Source organism: Stenella coeruleoalba, assembly GCF_951394435.1.
Source record: "Stenella coeruleoalba genome assembly, chromosome: 16".
Lineage (NCBI taxonomy): Eukaryota > Metazoa > Chordata > Mammalia > Artiodactyla > Delphinidae > Stenella > Stenella coeruleoalba.
The window spans coordinates 28,767,174-28,785,626 of NC_137162.1; the positions used below are offsets into that span (position 1 = coordinate 28,767,174).

At 43.9% G+C, this 18,453-nt stretch overlaps 1 protein-coding gene across 3 annotated transcripts in view; it reads right to left on the reverse strand.

The window, feature by feature from the left end:
• CNNM1 (cyclin and CBS domain divalent metal cation transport mediator 1) overlaps positions 1-17,479 on the reverse strand; it is a 49,565-nt gene extending 32,086 nt beyond the window's left edge. For all 3 annotated transcript variants that reach the window (XR_013824277.1, XM_079900192.1, XM_079900191.1), the window contains exon 1: positions 15,395-17,479. Coding sequence is in view for 2 of the 3 variants with exons in the window: in XM_079900192.1 (XP_079756318.1) it covers positions 15,395-16,958 (1,564 nt within the window). In the remaining variant the exon portion in view is untranslated. The remainder of the gene's footprint in view (positions 1-15,394) is intronic.
• Between the last annotated feature and the right edge of the window lie 974 nt (positions 17,480-18,453).

The following is an 18,453-nucleotide window of genomic DNA, read 5'->3' on the forward strand; positions in this document are numbered from 1 at the left end:
CAGACCCACCGCTGGTGTCCTCCCCAGCCATCCACGATGTCTCCAGCTGGGGGCACAGTCACAGAGAAGCAGAGATAAGTAACTCCCACTGTACCTTGTCTGAATTCCTGACTCAGGAATCTGTGAGCATAATAAAATGATTGTTGTTTTATGCTTCCAAGTTTTGGGGTGGCTTGTTAACAGCAGTGGTAACTAGGACAACCAATATCCATAAGGTAATTGTGGAGCTCAAATGACTTGGTGGATGTGTGAAAACGCTGTGTAAACTATGATGTGTCATAGGCAGTTAGTTAACTGACTGCCCAACCGCTGAATAATAGTTAACATTTATTGAGCTCTAACTACGAGCCAGGTACTATTCGGAGCACTTTACATGTATTAGTTCATTTAATCCTCTTAACAACCCCTGAGACAAGTACCATTATTATCCCTATTTTACAAGGGAAAGAACTGAGGCACAGATTGGTTAAGTAATAAGCCTAAAGTTACACAGCCTGTAAGTGGCAGAGCTGGATTGTGAACCCAGGTAACCGGGTTCGGTCCTAACCTAGCGACTGAGTCTTACCTAACAGTCCTGCTTCACCTTGATTTGTTTTCATCTGCTGATAGATGCATTTCCTGGATCTGTTTCTAAAATGTCAATCTGGGTGGTTCTTTTCCTTGGCTAAGAGAACATCTCTTTAAATTAGGAGAATATCTAGGGTACTGACTCAGATGTTATTCTTGCCAAAAAAAAAAAAAAAGGAAGTTCATGCCTTATCATTACTACCCTTTATAAACTTTTGCTTGGCCATTGCTAAAAATATCAGATAAGAGGAGTAGTCAGTTTGCCAGAGGCATAATTAACCATTAACATTTAAACAAATGAATTTCTGTATCAAATACCTCAAATCACAAGATAGCTACTTAGTGGGATTTTTAATAATGGGAAAGATGGTATCCATATCACTCAAGAAGGGTCTCTAATTTCCTCTCTACCTTCAACCCATCTCTCAACTTACTCCCAAACTGATCTGATCAGGCCACTGCCCTGCTCAAACACCCACCAAGGCTCCCTAGTGTGCACAAAATCAAATCTAGGCTCCTTAGTTCGCTATTATCAAGACTGTAAAATGTAGCTCTTGCCCGTCTTTCTGACTGTGTGCCTGCTGCATCCTCTAATCATCCTGGACTCCAGGTGCGCCAGGTTACCTCCAGCTCCTCAACTTCCTCCACGTCCACTCTCCAAGTCCTCACTCACACTGCTTCCTTCTCCTACTCTGTCTCCACTGACCCTTTGAGTTCCAGCTCAGGTGCCAGCTCCTCAAGAAAGCTCTCCCAGATTTGCCCCATTTTGTATCTGAATCAACCTCTCCTTGCCTGTGTTTCTAAGCCCTTGATAACTCCATTAGCGCATTGATCACAATTTGCCGCTTCTCGTATCTTGCAATGTGTGTGTCCTCTACTGGACCACGTTTCCTCCTCAGATCATGAGCTTCTTCAGGACAAAGGCTCATACACTGAGACAGGGTTCTCTCCATATAACAGGCAGCCAATAAGTGCCTGAGGAACTGAAGTAAGACTGAATAAAAATCCATAGTTGATGTAATAGATGGTATTAAACCCAGACACTAAAACCTTTTTTAAAAATAAAATACAAGGGCTTCCCTGGTGGCGCAGTGGTCGAGAGTCCGTCTGCCGATGCAGGGGACACGGGTTCGTGCCCCGGTCCGGGAAGATCCCATGTGCCGCGGAGCGGCTGGGCCCGTGAGCCATGGCCGCTGAGCCTGCGCGTCTGGAGCCTGTGCTCCGCAACGGGAGAGGCCACAACAGTGAGAGGCCCGCGTACCGCAAAAAAACCCCCCCAAAAAACCCCAATGTGTTTAAATTAACATTTAAAATCCATCAGTGGTTCTAAAATTATCCTTTGAAACAACTACATCCTGCCCAATTGGACTGAAGTGTTTTGTAGCTTAAATTAGATTATGTTAACTGTTAGTATGTGCTCAATTTAAAGTTGTTTTTTTAACACCTGTTCTTAAACTTCTGGCACCTGTTCTCACTTTTCTGCTAACATGTGCTAGAGATGACAAAACAAATGACTACCATAATGGAAAAAACTGGAAAAGTGATTTCTTAAAATTATTTTCTTTTTTTTAATTGGGGTATCGTTGTTTTACAATGTTGTGTTAGTTTCTACTGTACAGCAAAGTGGAGTTCCCTGTGCTGTACAGCAGGTTCTCATTAGTTATCTATTTTATACATATTAGTGTATATATGTCAATCCCAATCTCCCAATTCATCCAAAATTATTTTCTATAATTGGATAATTTTTATGTGGAGTCCAGAATATATATAATATAGCCATACTTCCTGCCACTAAGAGATTAGTTCATATAATGGGATTAAATAAATTAACGTCTTATGTTGTTTCACGAAGAGTGCCATAACTTCCATGTGAAAATCCACCATTTGTGTACACCTTATAAGGTCAATTTGAGGACAAGCTATGTGATCACCAGGCAGTAGAGATTTTAAGTCCTAATTGTAATATTCAAGACAATGTACTTATGTAATCTATTTAGAAGCATTTTAAATTCACAATCAGCCTTTATGATTCCCTCAAATGCCTGTAGAGATCTACAAACAAATGAAGGAAGTCATTGTTTCTTGGGGACAGACTGGAACAGGAATCAGCAATCACATAACCCTGTTCTGAGCTGACACCGGGACAAGAAAACCAGCTGTTCCCATGACACACATACCCGAGGTCCTTCCCTCAAAAAGTCTGGCCTTTAAGAGACCTACCTCCTGGTACTCCTTCTCTTCCTGGGCCCCAGAAGTGTTGGGGAGCTGTGGGCCTGGGGCATAATAGGTTCACGGCTTTATCAGAGATCTTATCAACCCTGAGGGATGACTCACAAGTATTTAAAACTGGGGCAGCCGGGGCTCAAATTTCCCAAGTGTTTTCACCTTTTTCTGGGCAAAAGCTGGTTTCTAACATGCATTATTTCTCCTCCCACAGATGAGTGTTGTGTTTACTTCCTAATGGCATACTTGAGGGAGTGGCTTAAATCTTGGCTAATCCCCTCTTCTGCCCTTCTATGAGGTTCTGTGAATGGGAACTGTGGCCTTTTCTGCTGAGCTGTCCCTCTACAGACCAGCAGAATTTTTCAAGTTCCTTCTCACGACTACTAGTCTATTGATTTCAGTTTCCTTCCAACTTACTAGAAAAGTGGGATGTCCGTGAAATAATTTAGGCTGACGATGATCATTAACATTTATATAGAACTTAACAATTTGTTAAGAGGTTCCACACAGGGTACAGGAGAGTCATGGAGATTGTGAGCAGATGTTCCTGAGAATTGTGAGAAGCCCTCATTTTGTGAATTAGAAATGTTTGGCCAGGTCCCCAGCTTTCTCCAGAATCTATTGAGAGACAATAAGAACTGATGTCTTATGCATGTTTCTTGGGTAGGTCCGGTTCCAAGTACTGATGATATATCAGTGAGTATGACGTAGGAGGAACAGTAAAGGAGACTGAGAAGGAGTTCCAGAAGGTAATGAAGTCTCATATTTCCCTCCTTCCAATTTTGGGTGTATAGTTCTTAATTTCCATGCCCTCATTGTATCCTGGATGACTGCACTAATATCCTAACCAGTCCTCCTTTCGTTTTTTTTTTCTTTTCTAAGGCATACTATCCACTAAAACCAGATTGACTGCTCCCAAACATTGCACTCATGAAGTTATTCCCCATCTCAATAACATGGACCAATAACCACGGAGGGTCATTTCTGAGCTCTTTTTCCTGTCGTTAGAGGCCTCCATGGTTTAGGGTATATACCTTGCCTTCTTTCCCACCACTCTATCAAAATATAGAGCATTTTGAATGCTTTTGAAAATATTTCTGAATGCTTTTTCCCCATTCAGAAAATAACTGGTCCAAGGATACTCAGCCAATAAATGGTGGAGGCAAAATGTGAACTCAGGGAACTGAAGAGGACCTACCCAGCTAGGATTTGTGGAAATCTCTGAGACGAACTAAACAAGACTGGATATTTTAACCTCAGGCCTTTTAGGCACAGAACTGGCCTAGGAGGCTGCCCGTGGGGTCGGTTTGACGCTCTCCAGGTTCAGGCTAAACATAACCAGGATCCTCTGCTTAACAATCACCATTGGCTAAGCTTTGGCAGATGGTGTCATTCTCAGGCCACAAAGCAATCTCAGATATGAGGAGGATACATGCAAGGGCCTTTGTTGTCCAGCAGATCTATTAGTTCTGAGCCAGCCCAGGGGCTATGGCCAAACTTGGCTAGTCTCTGGGAAAAGAGAGAGATGTGGCTCTGGGGGCCCTATCTGAAGGAAGCCAGACACCTGAGGTGGCCTGAAAACCCGCTATTCTGAAGGTTCTCATTCCAGGTGAAGACCGCCTACAGCTACTCCAACGTTCTCCAGACTGTTTCTGACCTAAACCAAGCTGACTCCTGAGAGCACAGGTCAACATCCACTTGATTTTCCAGTTTTTGCCATGGTGGTGATTACCACACCTACTGTAAACTGGGGTCATATGTCACCTCTGGTCTTCACCATCTCTTTGCAAAATGGGGATTGTTATTACTAATATGAAGATGAGGAAAATGACACTCAGAAAAATAAGTGACTCACTCAAGGCCGAGAATTAATACGCCATAAAGCCAGGAAACAACTCAGGTCCGTCTGCCTCCATAGCCTGTGCTTCTCCCAGTACACCTTGCTGACTCCACATTTCAGGCCAGATCTCAGGTTTCCTGTCCCAAATGTGTTAAGAGAAATGGGAACTTATTTTGTAAATGGCTGAAAGTATGCAGAACTTATGCCCAGCACCTCACAAAGGCAGAGGAGGGCTTTAGACTGTGAAGGGGAAAGGAGGAGTCACTGTCCCCCCACTCCCCAGCACAATACGTCTGCCTTCCGGCTCAACCCTTCCCACGTCCAGCCTGATATTTCATTTTGTGGACTGCTTGCAGCTTTAAGGGGTTTCATTGATCTGGCTGTGATATTTGTTTGTAGGTTAGTTTTTTTTTTTTATTTGCCTGGGATGTCTGAGGAAGGGCAGAGTGATACAGGAGGAAACTGAACTGATGACAGGATAAAAGAAATATAAGGAAATTTCCACAATCAATTTTGGTCTCCTGGGCCCTATCCAAAGTAAACAGCTCTCACTTTTATTTTCTTATTATATACAATGACTTCTACATGGGCTGAATCAGAGAAAGCACTTGTTATACAAAACAACTAACTAGACAGAATTCATTTAACTAGATCAGTGAGGAGAGAGGCAAATGGTGGAATGTCTTAAATGCTGTACAAGCATTATCTTTAGCCTTTGCGTTAAGCTTACAATGTAGGATCACTATTGCCATTTTAAGAAGAAGGAAGGTAAGCCTCATTCAGAGTGGTAGAGTGACCTGCCCCAGTCACACAGCTAGTAAACAGATGAACTGGGCCCGGACTATCTCTGTCTGTGGCTCCACAGTCTGAGACAGCAAGTCACAGATGTGGCTTCCTGTTCTGCCTCAGTCACTAACACTGAGCAGGACACTTGTGTCTCCAGATTCCATGTGCCTTGTACAAAAGGGGGATAAATTCTACTGACATCACATGCATGGTGAGCACAAAATGAGTTACTGTTTGGAAAGATCTTTGCAGAGGTAAATGCTTTGCAACTATAAGGGATTATCATTGCTATTTTATAATTTGTCTTTTCTGGGCCTCAGTTTTCTCCACCTTAAAATTAAAGGATGGGATCAGGTGATCTCCAGCGTGCTTTTTTCTGGCTCTAAAATTCTATGCTTTTATAAGGCTAAACAGTCCCGGGCTACAAAAACAGTTTGGCTTAACAGGACGTTTCTTTGTGATGATGTATGACATACCAGAATTTTAACAGTGCCAATAGTTACAGCCTCTTGAGTTTACAAAGGAGCTTGAACTCCTAATGTTTGTATTTTAATTTTAAGAATAAAATGAGAAAAATTACCTTGACACATGCTAGACTTTAAAAAAAAATTTATACAATCAAATCAAATCACTTTCTATGAAATCAGGAAGAGAAACACAAAAAACGTTATCCTACCAGTCCTGCAGCAATCACCTAAATTTGGAAAAACAAAACAGTCCCTTTCTCTAGTTTAAAAAAAAGGCTGTACTTTGTAGTAATCCTGCTCTACTTCATCAGAAATAGAGTAATCAATGCATTTATCACCAAAAATTTCTCGAGCCACTAAAAGGCAATTATAAAAAAAGCCAGGCATGTCACCCAGAACACCATGGTAACCAGCATCACCAGGGCATGAAAAAATAGTTGTTAGTCACTAGACTCTAAGCTGGTTGGCAGTTTGGCTTGCTAAGCAACACTGCAAAAATAGCAGAGTAACGACCCATTATCTGGAGGTCTGACTTTGCATGGTCTTGAATCTGGTCCCAGAAGGAACTATCCCAGGTCTATATATCAACCCCATACCTGAGGCTCCCAGTCAAAGCCTAATTAATAATTTATTCAACAAATATTTATTGAAGCCTATTGTACACCAGGCACACAATTCTCAACATATGTATTTACTTGGTTTCTCAGTTAAATAGAATTGACACAGAGTGGTTTTGTGATGAGTGAGGTGAGGGTAGGGATTTGCTTGAGGCCGACTCAAAGAGAACTAGAAGCTGACAGCCAGAGGACAGAGAAAAATGTAAAAGTAGACGGAGAACTGCTTTATAATACAGCATAAAATAACTACACTCTCATGACCATGATCATGCGTCATCAAGAAAAGATTGTTATATTTAGGATCCTTTGTTAAGGAAGGCAGGAATGGGTATAAAACATTTTAGAAATATCATCACCAAAAATAGTTAAAATATACAGTTTCGGCACTTGGAGGGAATGTAAATTATGTTTGACAAATGCCTCAATCTGCCTAGCTCCCCATTTAGCTGGAAGAAAAGCAACATTATAATCACAGTTTTACCAGCTTTTGAATGTTGTCTCAGTTCCCTGTCTGCCTTTATTTTTCTAGCTCAAGCTCCCGCCTCAGCTAAAATGCCCTTTCCCTTCCTAACTGCTTATCAGAGTCCCTCTTCAGTTACTTCCTCAGAGAAGTTTTCCCAGGTCCTTCCAGGGAATTATTTCTCCCTTGCCCCCTCGCCCATAGATGTTGTCTGGATGCCCTTCCCTGTACCCCAGGCTGCTTTGTATCATTTTCATCCCTCTTTTCAGCTCCTGGATATTTATATCCATGTCCATCTCCCAGAGCCCTGGTAGCCCAGCACTCAGATAATGTTGGCAGAGGGAAGGTTGGTGGCAGAGGTGGCGCTTTCCCTAATGGGTGTTAAATGGCCTAGGAACCCTGCATGGCACGCACACGGCCCTCTTTCCTCAGAGCCTTTGGATGTCTGTTCCCTTCTCCCGGAAAGCTCTGGCGAACTCCTTTCCACACTTTAGGATTCAGCACAAATATCTCTGAGGGGAGAGGGGGGAGTTTATCCTAACCTATAATACCAGGTCAGGCCCCCCTATTATAAGCTCTCATAGGTCCCTATACTTTTTATTCAAATCACCTGTCTTCACTTGTAACTGTTTATTGATTCGTGTATATCTCTCTACTTGACTGTAAGCACCAGGAGGGCTGGAGGTCTCACGCAAGATAACGTCACATGGAAGGAAGGAAAGGAGGGAGGGAAGGAGGGAAGGAGAAATTGAGAAGAATCTCAGTTTGGAAAGGAATAGACAACAGAAAATAGAGGATTGAGAGTTGTTATTGAAGGTCCAGGGGTGGCTAAATGTGGGCCTAGAGGTAAACCAATTTAAGAGAGTACTAGGAAAATCCACAGGCCCCCTGCCCTGAGACACCAAATGCTTTAAGGGAGCCAGAAACACAACCAAATGTATTTGGTTGTTAAAACATGGAATTGAGGTGAGCTACTATATTCTCCAAATAAAAGAGGACTCACAAAGCATGATAAAAAGAGGAAATGGAATTTGACTGCAGCCTGTGGGATTTAGATTAGATAAAAAGAGAGTCTGATAATAAAGGCTGTTATGTCCTGGAAAGGATAGCTAAATGTAAAAAAAAAAAAAAGTGTGAATTAGATTCTCTCTCAGGTTTCTCAGTGCCCCTTCCAGCTCAGATTCTCTTGTTACCTGGTATTTCTATTGCCAGGCTAAGAAAAAACCAAATATTGCATAACAGTATTACAACAATCATAATGAAAAATTGTAAAGAAAGAAATATAAACCAGCAATGTTAGAACCTTGTATAATTTATTGTTTTTCACTTTTCCTTGTTTCCTTTTGTTCTTCCTCCCTGTAGGGGAGCATGATGGACTGTGCTTTGCTTACTGTCTATTCTAATGATTGTTTAGAAGGTAAACATCTCATTCTAAATTTTACTAATTATTATTTAGCAATGTTTAACACATTTTAAAGCATATTACATCTAATTATACCAATGAAATGTAACTTTGAGTGAAATAACTTTTTATTTTCTTTTGTAGAAGACAAAGAATGGAGCACGAATGTTTTGGCAGCTTTTTATAGAATTAAGCAGTGGGATGACTTTCTGCTAAAATAGCTCACACCGGAATTTGGAGTGATGAAGCAACACACTGACTGAAAAAGTGGTCCACATCAAAAACATCTTTAAAAAAAAAAAAAATCCCTCTGAGGATTAGAATGGGATATTTGATTTGTGCAAGAAGGCAAGACCATAGGGTTTTTCTTTTTTTTTTCTGTTTAAGAATTTGATTAAGGTTGTTATTGCATGCAATATATTTTTAGCATGACAGAGTATTAAAAGTCATTATTTCAGGACAGTGGGATGATTATCTTCAGGTGATTTTCATACTTTGTTCTATATTTTTCAATTTTCTATAATGAATAAATATAGAAATTTATAAACTTTAGTATAAATTTTATAAAAGCAAAATAACCCTATCATAATTTCTCTCTTCTCCATGTTCTCATTGCGTGTTAGTATTTCTATTATTTTTTCTATCTAGTATTTTCTATTATTTCTATTGCATGTTCGCTTTAATGATTTAGGTACCAGTCTGTCTTATCCACATTCTTATATGCTGAGCTATGACTTGCGAAATGTAACATTGTTGGAAGTTGGGGGGAAAGGTGAGTCCAGCCTGCCTTCTAGCTTTATGAAGGGGAAAGCTATTCTCCCATTAGGCTGAGGGCTCTTTGGGAGCAGGGACTGTATCTCGTACACCCAACTCTTAGCACAGTGCTTTGAAAAGGGCTAAATAATTGTTTCCTAGAGAAGTAAAGAAAGATAATACATAACACTTTTCTTCTAACATTTAAAATTTGACTTTGGCCTTCTGCATGGTCCAAAATGATTGGGCTGGAGATAATGAATGATTCATTTACTAGAGCTCTGCAGATCCCTTCCATTATATTAAAGTTTAACCCCTTCCAGTCATTCATTCAGTCGTTCAATAAAGATTTATTGAAAACTTACTGTGTTATATCAATCCTTACAGCTACAAAGGTAGATAAGACAGCCTCTGTCCTCCAGGTGCTCATTATATGGATGGGCAGCACTTTCCATCACATACTAATAATACAGCCTGTTAGTTCAATCATAGAGATATTGAACAATTAAGTTGGCCAAACTGGGGTTTATAGAAGTTTCGCAGAGGAGGTGGCCCCTGTGCTGATGTTAAAGGAAGGGCTAGACTAGGGATTAGTCGGGTAATGTATATTCCTGACAAAGAGGACAGCATGAGTAAAGGGACAAAGGCAAGAAATAACACAGTGTGGCTACGGATTCGGCGCTGCTGGAGCGTAAAGCTGTGGTAGTGATGAGTGATGAATCTGCAGGGGAGGGCGGGGAGCAGGTCATGACCGCACAGCTTAGACTTTATCCTGCAGGCAGAAGTGTTTGAAGCAGGGGATGATGACACCAGGGATTACTTATTGGCACTGGAGAGGATGGATTTGAGGGTGAAAATAACTAGAGGAAGTAAAACTTCTCAGGAGGCATTTGCACAAATGAGTATGTAACAGATTTGTGTTTATATTTAAAAATGAAAGCTAACATTTATTTAGCATTTATTATGTGACAGTTACTAAATAAGCAGTATTATGCAATATTGTCTTAATTTCAAACAACCCTATGAGTAAATACTACTATTACCCTTATTTTACAGCTAATGAAGCAAAGAGTTAAATAACTTGCCCAAGGCCAGGATGCAACCAGAGCAGTCTGGTACCAAAGCTTATGCTCTTAATTTCTATCTCATTTGTTTAATTTCTGTCTCCTGTATTAGAATGAAAGCTCCATTCAGACAGGGGCCCTATTGGTGGTGTTCTCCACTGTGCCTACACAATAGGTGTATAGTAACGATATGCTGAATAAAATTAATGAATAACCTAAGTGGAAGAAATAGCAGCCTAAGTTATGTAACGGTACAAGAAATATGCAATATTGGCAAATTTTTTGCAGCCTTTGTTCCAAATATTTGGCCGACTTTGGAGATTATTACGGACTGAAAATTTGTGTCCCTTCCCCTCTCCAAATTGATATGTTGAAGCCCTAATCCCCAGTGGCCCTCTAAGATTAAATGAGATAACAAGGGTGGGGCCCTAATCCAAAAGGATTGGTAGTTTTATAAGAAGAGAGACCGGAGCTGTTTCTCTCTCTCTCTGTGCTTGTGCACTAAGGAAAGGCCACGTGAGGACACAGTGAGAAGGTAGCTAGCTGTCTGCAAGCCAGTAAGAGAGGTCTCATCAGAAACCAAATCAGCTGGAATCTTGATCTTGGACTTCTAGCCTCCAGAACAGTGAGAAAATAAATTTCTGTTGTTTAAGCCATTCAGTCTGATATTTTGTTGTGGCAGCCGGAAAAGACTAAGACAGTGATTAGTAGGATGAGGGTGGGGAGTGAAGGAGAGGTTTCTCCCTTGGTAGACTGGGGGCACAGGTGTGCCACTAATTGGGGTAGATAAACTGGGAAGAGGAAGATTGATTATGGTCAATGGAACAACACTAATTATCCTGTACTTAAGGTTCACCTCAAACATAGAAATACAACTGAAATTAGCTATTTAAGATCACTTGTTCAATAAATATTTATTCATCCTCTAGCCATCAAGGTCACTGTGTTTGTCCTGAGTATACAAAGTAAGTAAGATTCATTCTCTGCCCTCAAGGCACTCACAGTCAGGTGGGGAGAAATATTGTTCCTTTTTGTAAAGCTAGCATGCTTGCTTTCCTTTTCCCTTACTTCTAAAGACCTGGAGCTCATAAGAAATATATATGTATAAAATCCCATATGGATAAGAGCTTTGGAATCACGAGACTGGGACTTGAATCTGGGCCTTGGAATAGACCGGGTGAGTGATGATCTTAGGCAGTACAAGTAACGCTTCTTATGCTCTTATGGTCCTCACCTATACCTGCAGAGTTGTTTTAAGAATAGAGAGGTAGGTAGAAATGTTTTGTAAAATGCAATATGCATGTTAGCAATTATTGTAATTATAAAAAGCTACATTTCCAACCTGCAGAAACTCAAGGGTAGCAAGTCATGGGCAGCAAGTCAGAGGTGAAAGGACAGCTTTGAACCATTTGGGTGGCAGGAGTTTTGGGATGGGAGATGGAATAAGAACAGGCTTTGGGGTCCTGTGATCTGGTTCAAATCACAGTTCAGTCAGTTATTAGCTGTGGAAAGTTGAGCAAGTCATGTAATCAATCTGAGAGTTAGTTTCTTCATCTGTAAAATGGAGGTAATAATACCTCCCCAGGTGGGTTGTTCTGAGTATGTCAAGGGCTTGGCATTGGGCCTGGCAGGGCTGTTGCTCAATTAATGGTAACCGTTGTTCCTATTAAAATTACTATTTTCCTCTCCTACCTCCTAAGGGGTTTGTTTAGGTGGTTAAGTTACTTGAAGTGCAAGGAAGTGAGGGAAATGGAAGGGCTATTACGACTTGCTTAAAACGTTATTTTTAAAGGTAAAGAAAAGTAATTCAACTCAGCTTTCCTCTCCTAACCTGTGATGCAAACGTAACTCTTATAGAAAATGACCACCGTATTATATGGCTTGGAGTCAGAGAACACCTACCTTGATAATTATACCTTGTATTTATTCTATTCTAAGTTAATCTACGAATCATTGTTAATAAGGTTCTCTGAAGACAATGCTTCTGAAAATTTAATGTACACATGAGTCACTTGAAGGCTTGCTAAAATGCAGATTTTTATTCAGTGGATTTAGAGTGAGGCATGAAAATATGCATTTCTAAAAAGGTCCCAAGTGAGGCCCATGCTGCTGGCTCGTGGACCAGCAGTGAGGAAAGAGCAAGGCTCTACAGGGGCATGGAAATCTCTTGGGGTGGTGTAATGGCCTGCTTCTCTTTAGGGATCTACCTAATTGCAAACTAACCACTTACTGACAGAACATTACCGTGCCTTTTTTTTTTTTCTTTTTTTTGCGGTACGCGGGCCTCTCACTGCTGTGGCCTCTCCCGCTGCGGAGCACAGGCTCCGGACGCGCAGGCTCAGCGGCCATGGCTCACGGGCCCAGCCGCTCCGCGGCATGTGGGATCTTCCCGGACCGGGGCACAAACCCGTGTCCCCTGCATCGGTAGGCGGACTCTCAACCACTGCGCCACCAGGGAAGCCCTACCGTGCTTTTCTACCATGCCTTTTTTTAGACCAGATTTAGATATTCTGCAACAGGACTCATTTCTGATCAATAGTGACTTTTTCCAGCAGCCTACTACATGGGAGGCACAGTGCAACGTGCTGGAGATACAGAGGTTAGTAAGACACAATTTCTGCTTCAGAAGACTGCCTTTATTCTAACACTGTCCACCCTTGTAGACTGTTAATTTTCTCAGGGCAGTCTTATTGTTTCCCCTGTTGCTTAGCACTATATAGAAGCCCGTAAGTACTAAATGAATGAGTTCCCAGGAATTTCATTAAAAATGTTGTCTGGCAGAGAAAAACAAATGCTGTATATCACTTATATGTGGAATCTAAAAAATAAAACAAACTAGTGAATATAACAAAAAGAAACAGACTCACAGGTATGGAGAACAAACTGGTGGTTACCAATGGGGAGAGGGAAGGGGGAGGGGGCCCAATAGGGGTAGGGGACTAAGAGGTACAAACTACTATGTATAAAATAAGCTACAAGGATATATAGTACAACACAAGAAATATAGCCAATATTTTACAATAACTATAAATGGAATGTAACCCTTAAAAACTGTGAATCACTAGGTTGTACACCTAAAACTTATATAATATTGTACATCAACTATACCTCAATAAAAAAAAATCTTGTCTGGCAGCGCGTGACAGTGAACTCTATCTTAGCTATCACGCGTAAGAGGTGGTTAAATTAAAAAGGGGCTGATAGGGTGAGCCTTAATCCAATCTGACTGGTGTCCTTATAAGAAGAGATTCAAATACAGAGAGACTCCAGGGCTGAGCACACACACACTGAGGGGCAACCATGTGAGGACAGAGCAAGAAGGCAGAGCCATCTGCAAGCCAAGGAGAGTGGCCTCAGAAGAAACCAAACCGGCCAACACCTTGGTCTTGGACTTTCAGCCTCCAGAACTGTGAGAAAAGAAATTTCTGTTGTTTAAGCCACTCAGTCTATGGTATTTTGTTATGGCAACCCTAGCAAACCAATATAGATTTTCACAGCTTTTATGCCCAGAACCAAGACTCCCTTCTGTAGGGTACACAAAATGTTAAGAAAAATGCTAAAAGTGTATGGATGAACCTCTGAATGCAATGGGAATGAGTCATGGAAGGACTGGGGGGAGACAGACAGAAGAGGGTGAGACAGTAGCCAGACTGGGCTAAAACAGCTGCAGTATATATACATTTCCTTCCCCTTCTCATGATATCAGTACAAAGCATAGGGCTGTTCTCTCTCCAAATCTGAGAGACTGAAAGTAGCTTTTTGACTTTTTCCCCTTTCTCAGGTTACTTTTTGATATTTAACACAATTTCACTTGTCTTAAAATATTGTGGCAGGAGGAAGACCCCAGATTTCTCTCTGTATGCAAAGTCTTTATATACAAAGAGTACCTGTGCTGATAATGAAATGAGATTGAATTTTTGACAAACAAAGAAATGTATCAAAAACACATAGTCAAATGAGATTCCTGCTAGCCACAGGGAAGCTACATTTGAAACCTGATTCTAAAGTCAGGGGATTAATTATTTGCTTTGTTTTGCTTTCAATAAACATGCCAACTCATAAGTACAGATGAATGCCTCTTTCAAAATAGTTATTCTGGGAGGTTCTACACTTATTCTAACCATGTCACTGTTCTCAAATCATTTCTGGAATTGCTTTCAGGGTCTGTGAGATAGTTTTCTGAACACTCTCAACTGTGACTCTGGAAGGTAGATTTGATTTTCAAAAACAACCAAGGGTCCTTCTGGGTCAACTCTGGTTAATAGGGGGACCAGTCACACTGTGTAATGTCAAGAGGATCAACCCTAAAGTATTCAGGCTGATTTTTCTGGAGTGAATTGTTCTCAACCTCAGAAGACAGTTTCCAAAGGCAAACCCCAGAAATGGAGTAAACATGTTACAGGCATGACGTCAAGGGCAGAGGATGTGACCGCTCTGAAGGAAACCCCATTCATTTGGATATGCAGGTTTTTTAGTGATTCCCTTTACCAGAATATTTCCTCAGGTCTAGATCTACCTTACTTCATGGGACCAGAGTTCCCAGAAGTACAAGGACCTCACTGCCTTAGTCAACTTTTAAGCTCCAACCTGGGTACTTGATGTGTGTCCAAGGCATAGCTGATGGAAAGATGAATATGGGGGAAGAATGGCTAAGGTGTCTGGGGCTTACTCTATGTGATTCAAAGGGCAGAACTAGGGCCCACAGAGAAGCTCTGGAGACATAAATTTCTGCTCCTTGTAGGAAATACATTTTCAGCAGCTGGAGCTGTCCAGCAATGGAGTTTGCCCTGCAATTGGAAATGGTGAGCTTCCTACCCAGAGAGGAAGCAAAGACTGCTTGTTATGGGAACCCTTAGAGGTACCTCCTGCAATGGGGAGCTATGCAGTGCCCTCCAAGGGCTATCTCCTGAGTCCTATCCGCACAATACCCGGCAACTGGTAGCCCCTGAAAAAATACTGGAATGCAATGAATGAGGAATGCAGTGCATCCTGTGAGCCAAGTAAACGGGAAGAGGCAGGGACTCAATCAGCCTCAAGGAAGGTAGGGAGAAGTGAAATGAAAAGACCCAGGGAGCCATGAGGTAGGGCCTTCCTTGAGTTTTTGGTACCACAGGAGAGAAGCTGCTTTGGGTACCTGAAGCCTCACGTGTTTATGAGAGGGTAATACTTTTTAAGGGGGTAGGAGTTGAGGGAGGAGATTAGACCACATGCTCACCCTTCTTAAACTCTTCCAGCACCGTGTCCAGCCGGGTATCATTGAAAACGCAGTGCAGGGGCCGGTTGTAGAAGCGGGTGACCGTGAGAAGCGGCGTGCAGTCGTCGGGGTCCACGAAGGCCAAGTCCTTGACAAACAGAATGTCCACAATGTTGTGCCGCTGGTCGCCCTCGTACACGGGGATGCGAGTGTAGCCGCTGCGCAGGATCTCGGAGACAGTGGCGAAATCCAGCACAGCGTCGGAGCGCAGCATGAAGCAGTCCCCAAGAGGGGTCAGCACCTCTTCCACCACCTTGGTGCGCAGCTCCAGGGCGCCCTGGATAATGTTGAGCTCCTCTTTCACCAGGTCGCTGTAAGGATCCGCGGCCCGCAGCGTCTCCAGCAGCTTCTCCCGCGTGTAGAAGGTGCTGATCTCCTGGCGCAGCGCCCAGTCCAGCAGGCGGCTCAGCGGGTAGCACACGGGGAAAGCGGCCGCCATCAGGAGCCGGGTCAGGCACACGCTGTGGGAGGCGATGGCCAGCCCGTGCCGCGAACACACCGAGTAGGGGCAGATCTCTGCGCCCAGGAACACGGCGCCGGTGCACACGAGCGCCGGCAGCCAGGGGAAGTGAGTCCCCGCGTCGCCGTAGTCTTCCCCAGTGTCCCCGACGCCCGGCGGCAGCGAGGCGCACAGCCAGCCTGCCAGGGCCGCGTTGGCTCCGGCTTGGCCCAGGAGCAGGGTGCAGAGCAGATGGGTGCCCCTGCCGCGCACGGCCTGCACTCGGCGCGCCTGCTCCTGCTCGGCGGCCGAGCCGCTGTTCCGCAGCACCCGTAACTCCACCGGGTCCAGCGAGAGCAGGCTCAGGCGCAGGCCGCTAAACAGGGCAGACAGGGCGAGCAGCAGGAACGCTCCGAGCGCCCGCAGCCACGCGGGGGGCAGCAGGTCCCCGCCCGGGCCATAGAGCCGCGGGCGTACGCGCAGCAGGAAGCCGCCGGCGGCGCCGTGGTGGTGCCAGGCGCGCCCGTCCCAGGCGCACAGAGAGAAGAGCTTCCCGCCACCGCTCGTGCCGCCTCGCTCTGCCTCGCCCTTACGCAGTTCCCGCACCCGCACCTGGACTAGAGCTGAGCCCGCCACGCCTCCGGGGCGCAGGGGCCCCAGGACCTCCACGTCCGATGCCCAGTCGCTCTGCTCGCGGCAGCGCTGCGACCCCGGGGGGCGCGTGGGAACAGCGCTGGGCGCCGCGCCGCTCCCGCCCGGAGGCTCCTCGATAAACACGAGCCGTGGAGCCCAGTCGCCGGTGCCGTTCTCCCCTGGGGAAAGGGGGGGTGTGGGCACCGGCTCCACGGGCGCCGCGGGCCCGGGCTGGAAGTAGACGCGCAGGAGGAAGCTGGTGCCTTCGGCGGCGCGCAGGGTGCCCCCCTCCAGGGACACGCGGCCTCCAGCGGTGTCCTCGGGCCGCAGGCCCAGCAGCCAGGCGGCGGCGGTCGGGGGCCGAGGGGACAGGGAAAAGAAGAGCAGGAGCACAGCGCCCCTGCTGCAGCAGTCTCGGAGCCTGACACCCACCGCTGCTGCCGCAGCCGCCATCCTGCACCCGCCGCGGCTGCACGTGATACTGCAGAAAGCCTAACGAGAGCTGGAGGGAGGAGGAGCCGGAGCCGGGAACCCGGCCCCAGGCAGGTCACCACGTGTACGCACCCCTGCGCGCGTGAGCTGGAGGCGGTGGGGGTTCAGACCCTGCCCGGGCAGTGAGTCCCGGCGGGAGGCTGGAGATGGTCACGCATCACTGCACGGTGCGTGACCCCGACGCACTTGGGTACGGCAGAGTTGCAGCCTCAGGAAGGCTTGTCTTGAAGCACGGCCTCCTATTCCAGCAGTAGGGCGCCCCTCAGCGAACTCCAACCGGGCAGAATTTCCCATCTGGTCCTGCCACTTCACCATGGGCCAGGGAAATTTCCCAGCATCTCGCCTCTCCTCCTGCCTCTTGCATTCCCCTTTCTGGTCAAAAGATATTCTGGAGACGAGTCCTGAATCTGTGTTTGGTCTCAACTCCAGCTGACCTTTCATGTTTTAAAAATTTACAAATTCTTAGGTTAAATTCCTTGTTAAGATCCAAATACCCATTAATAAGAAACTGTTGAATTAAATTATTATACCACTGCGCGATGGAATACTATGCAGCAGAAAAAAATAATGATGTGGATCCATGTGTTTGTGATATGGAAATACCTCCAAAGTAATAGCTGCAAAATATCAAGGTGCAGAACAGTGTGTATAATATGCTACTGTTTGTATTAAAAGTATGTAAGTATAAATGTATATGTACATATATACATATATAAAATATTAGATTTAATATGCAGAGGATACACAAGAAATTTGTAATAGTGTTCACCTCTGGGGAGCAGGCCTATATTGTACAATGCCAAAAGCAGGGAATTGGCACTGGTATAATGTGTGTGTATAGTTTTGTCTCATTTTACTACATGTATAGATTTATATAATCATTGCTGAAATCAAAATGCAGAACTATTCTATCACCATAAAGAGCTAGGAGGGAGACATTTTACTGAATTCCTTGTATTGTTTGAACTTACCATGGGCCTGTTACTTTACTTTTATGCATTTATTTAAGAAATTTATATAGTAAAATTCACTTCCTGGCATACTGTTCTATGAGTTTTGACAAATATTCATGTAACTATCACAATCCAAAATAGTGCCGTCATTCTCCAATATTCCCTCTTTCTGTCTCTTTGTGGCCAGCTCTCCCCCCATTTCATCCTCTGGCAGCTATTGATTTGTTCTCTCCTACAGTTTTCCTTTTCCAGAATGTCGTGTTAATGGAATAATACAATACGCAACCTTTTGTCTCTAGCTTCCCTTACTTAAGTTAGCAATATGCATTTGACAGTCATCCATGTTGTGTTTATCAATAGTTCATTCCTTTTTATGGCTGGGTAGTATTCTACTACATGGATATATCACAGTTTATCCATTTATCAGTTAAAGAATTTTTGAGTTATTTCCAGTTTTTGGCAATTATGAATAAAGCTGCTATAAATGTTTGTGTGCAGGTTTT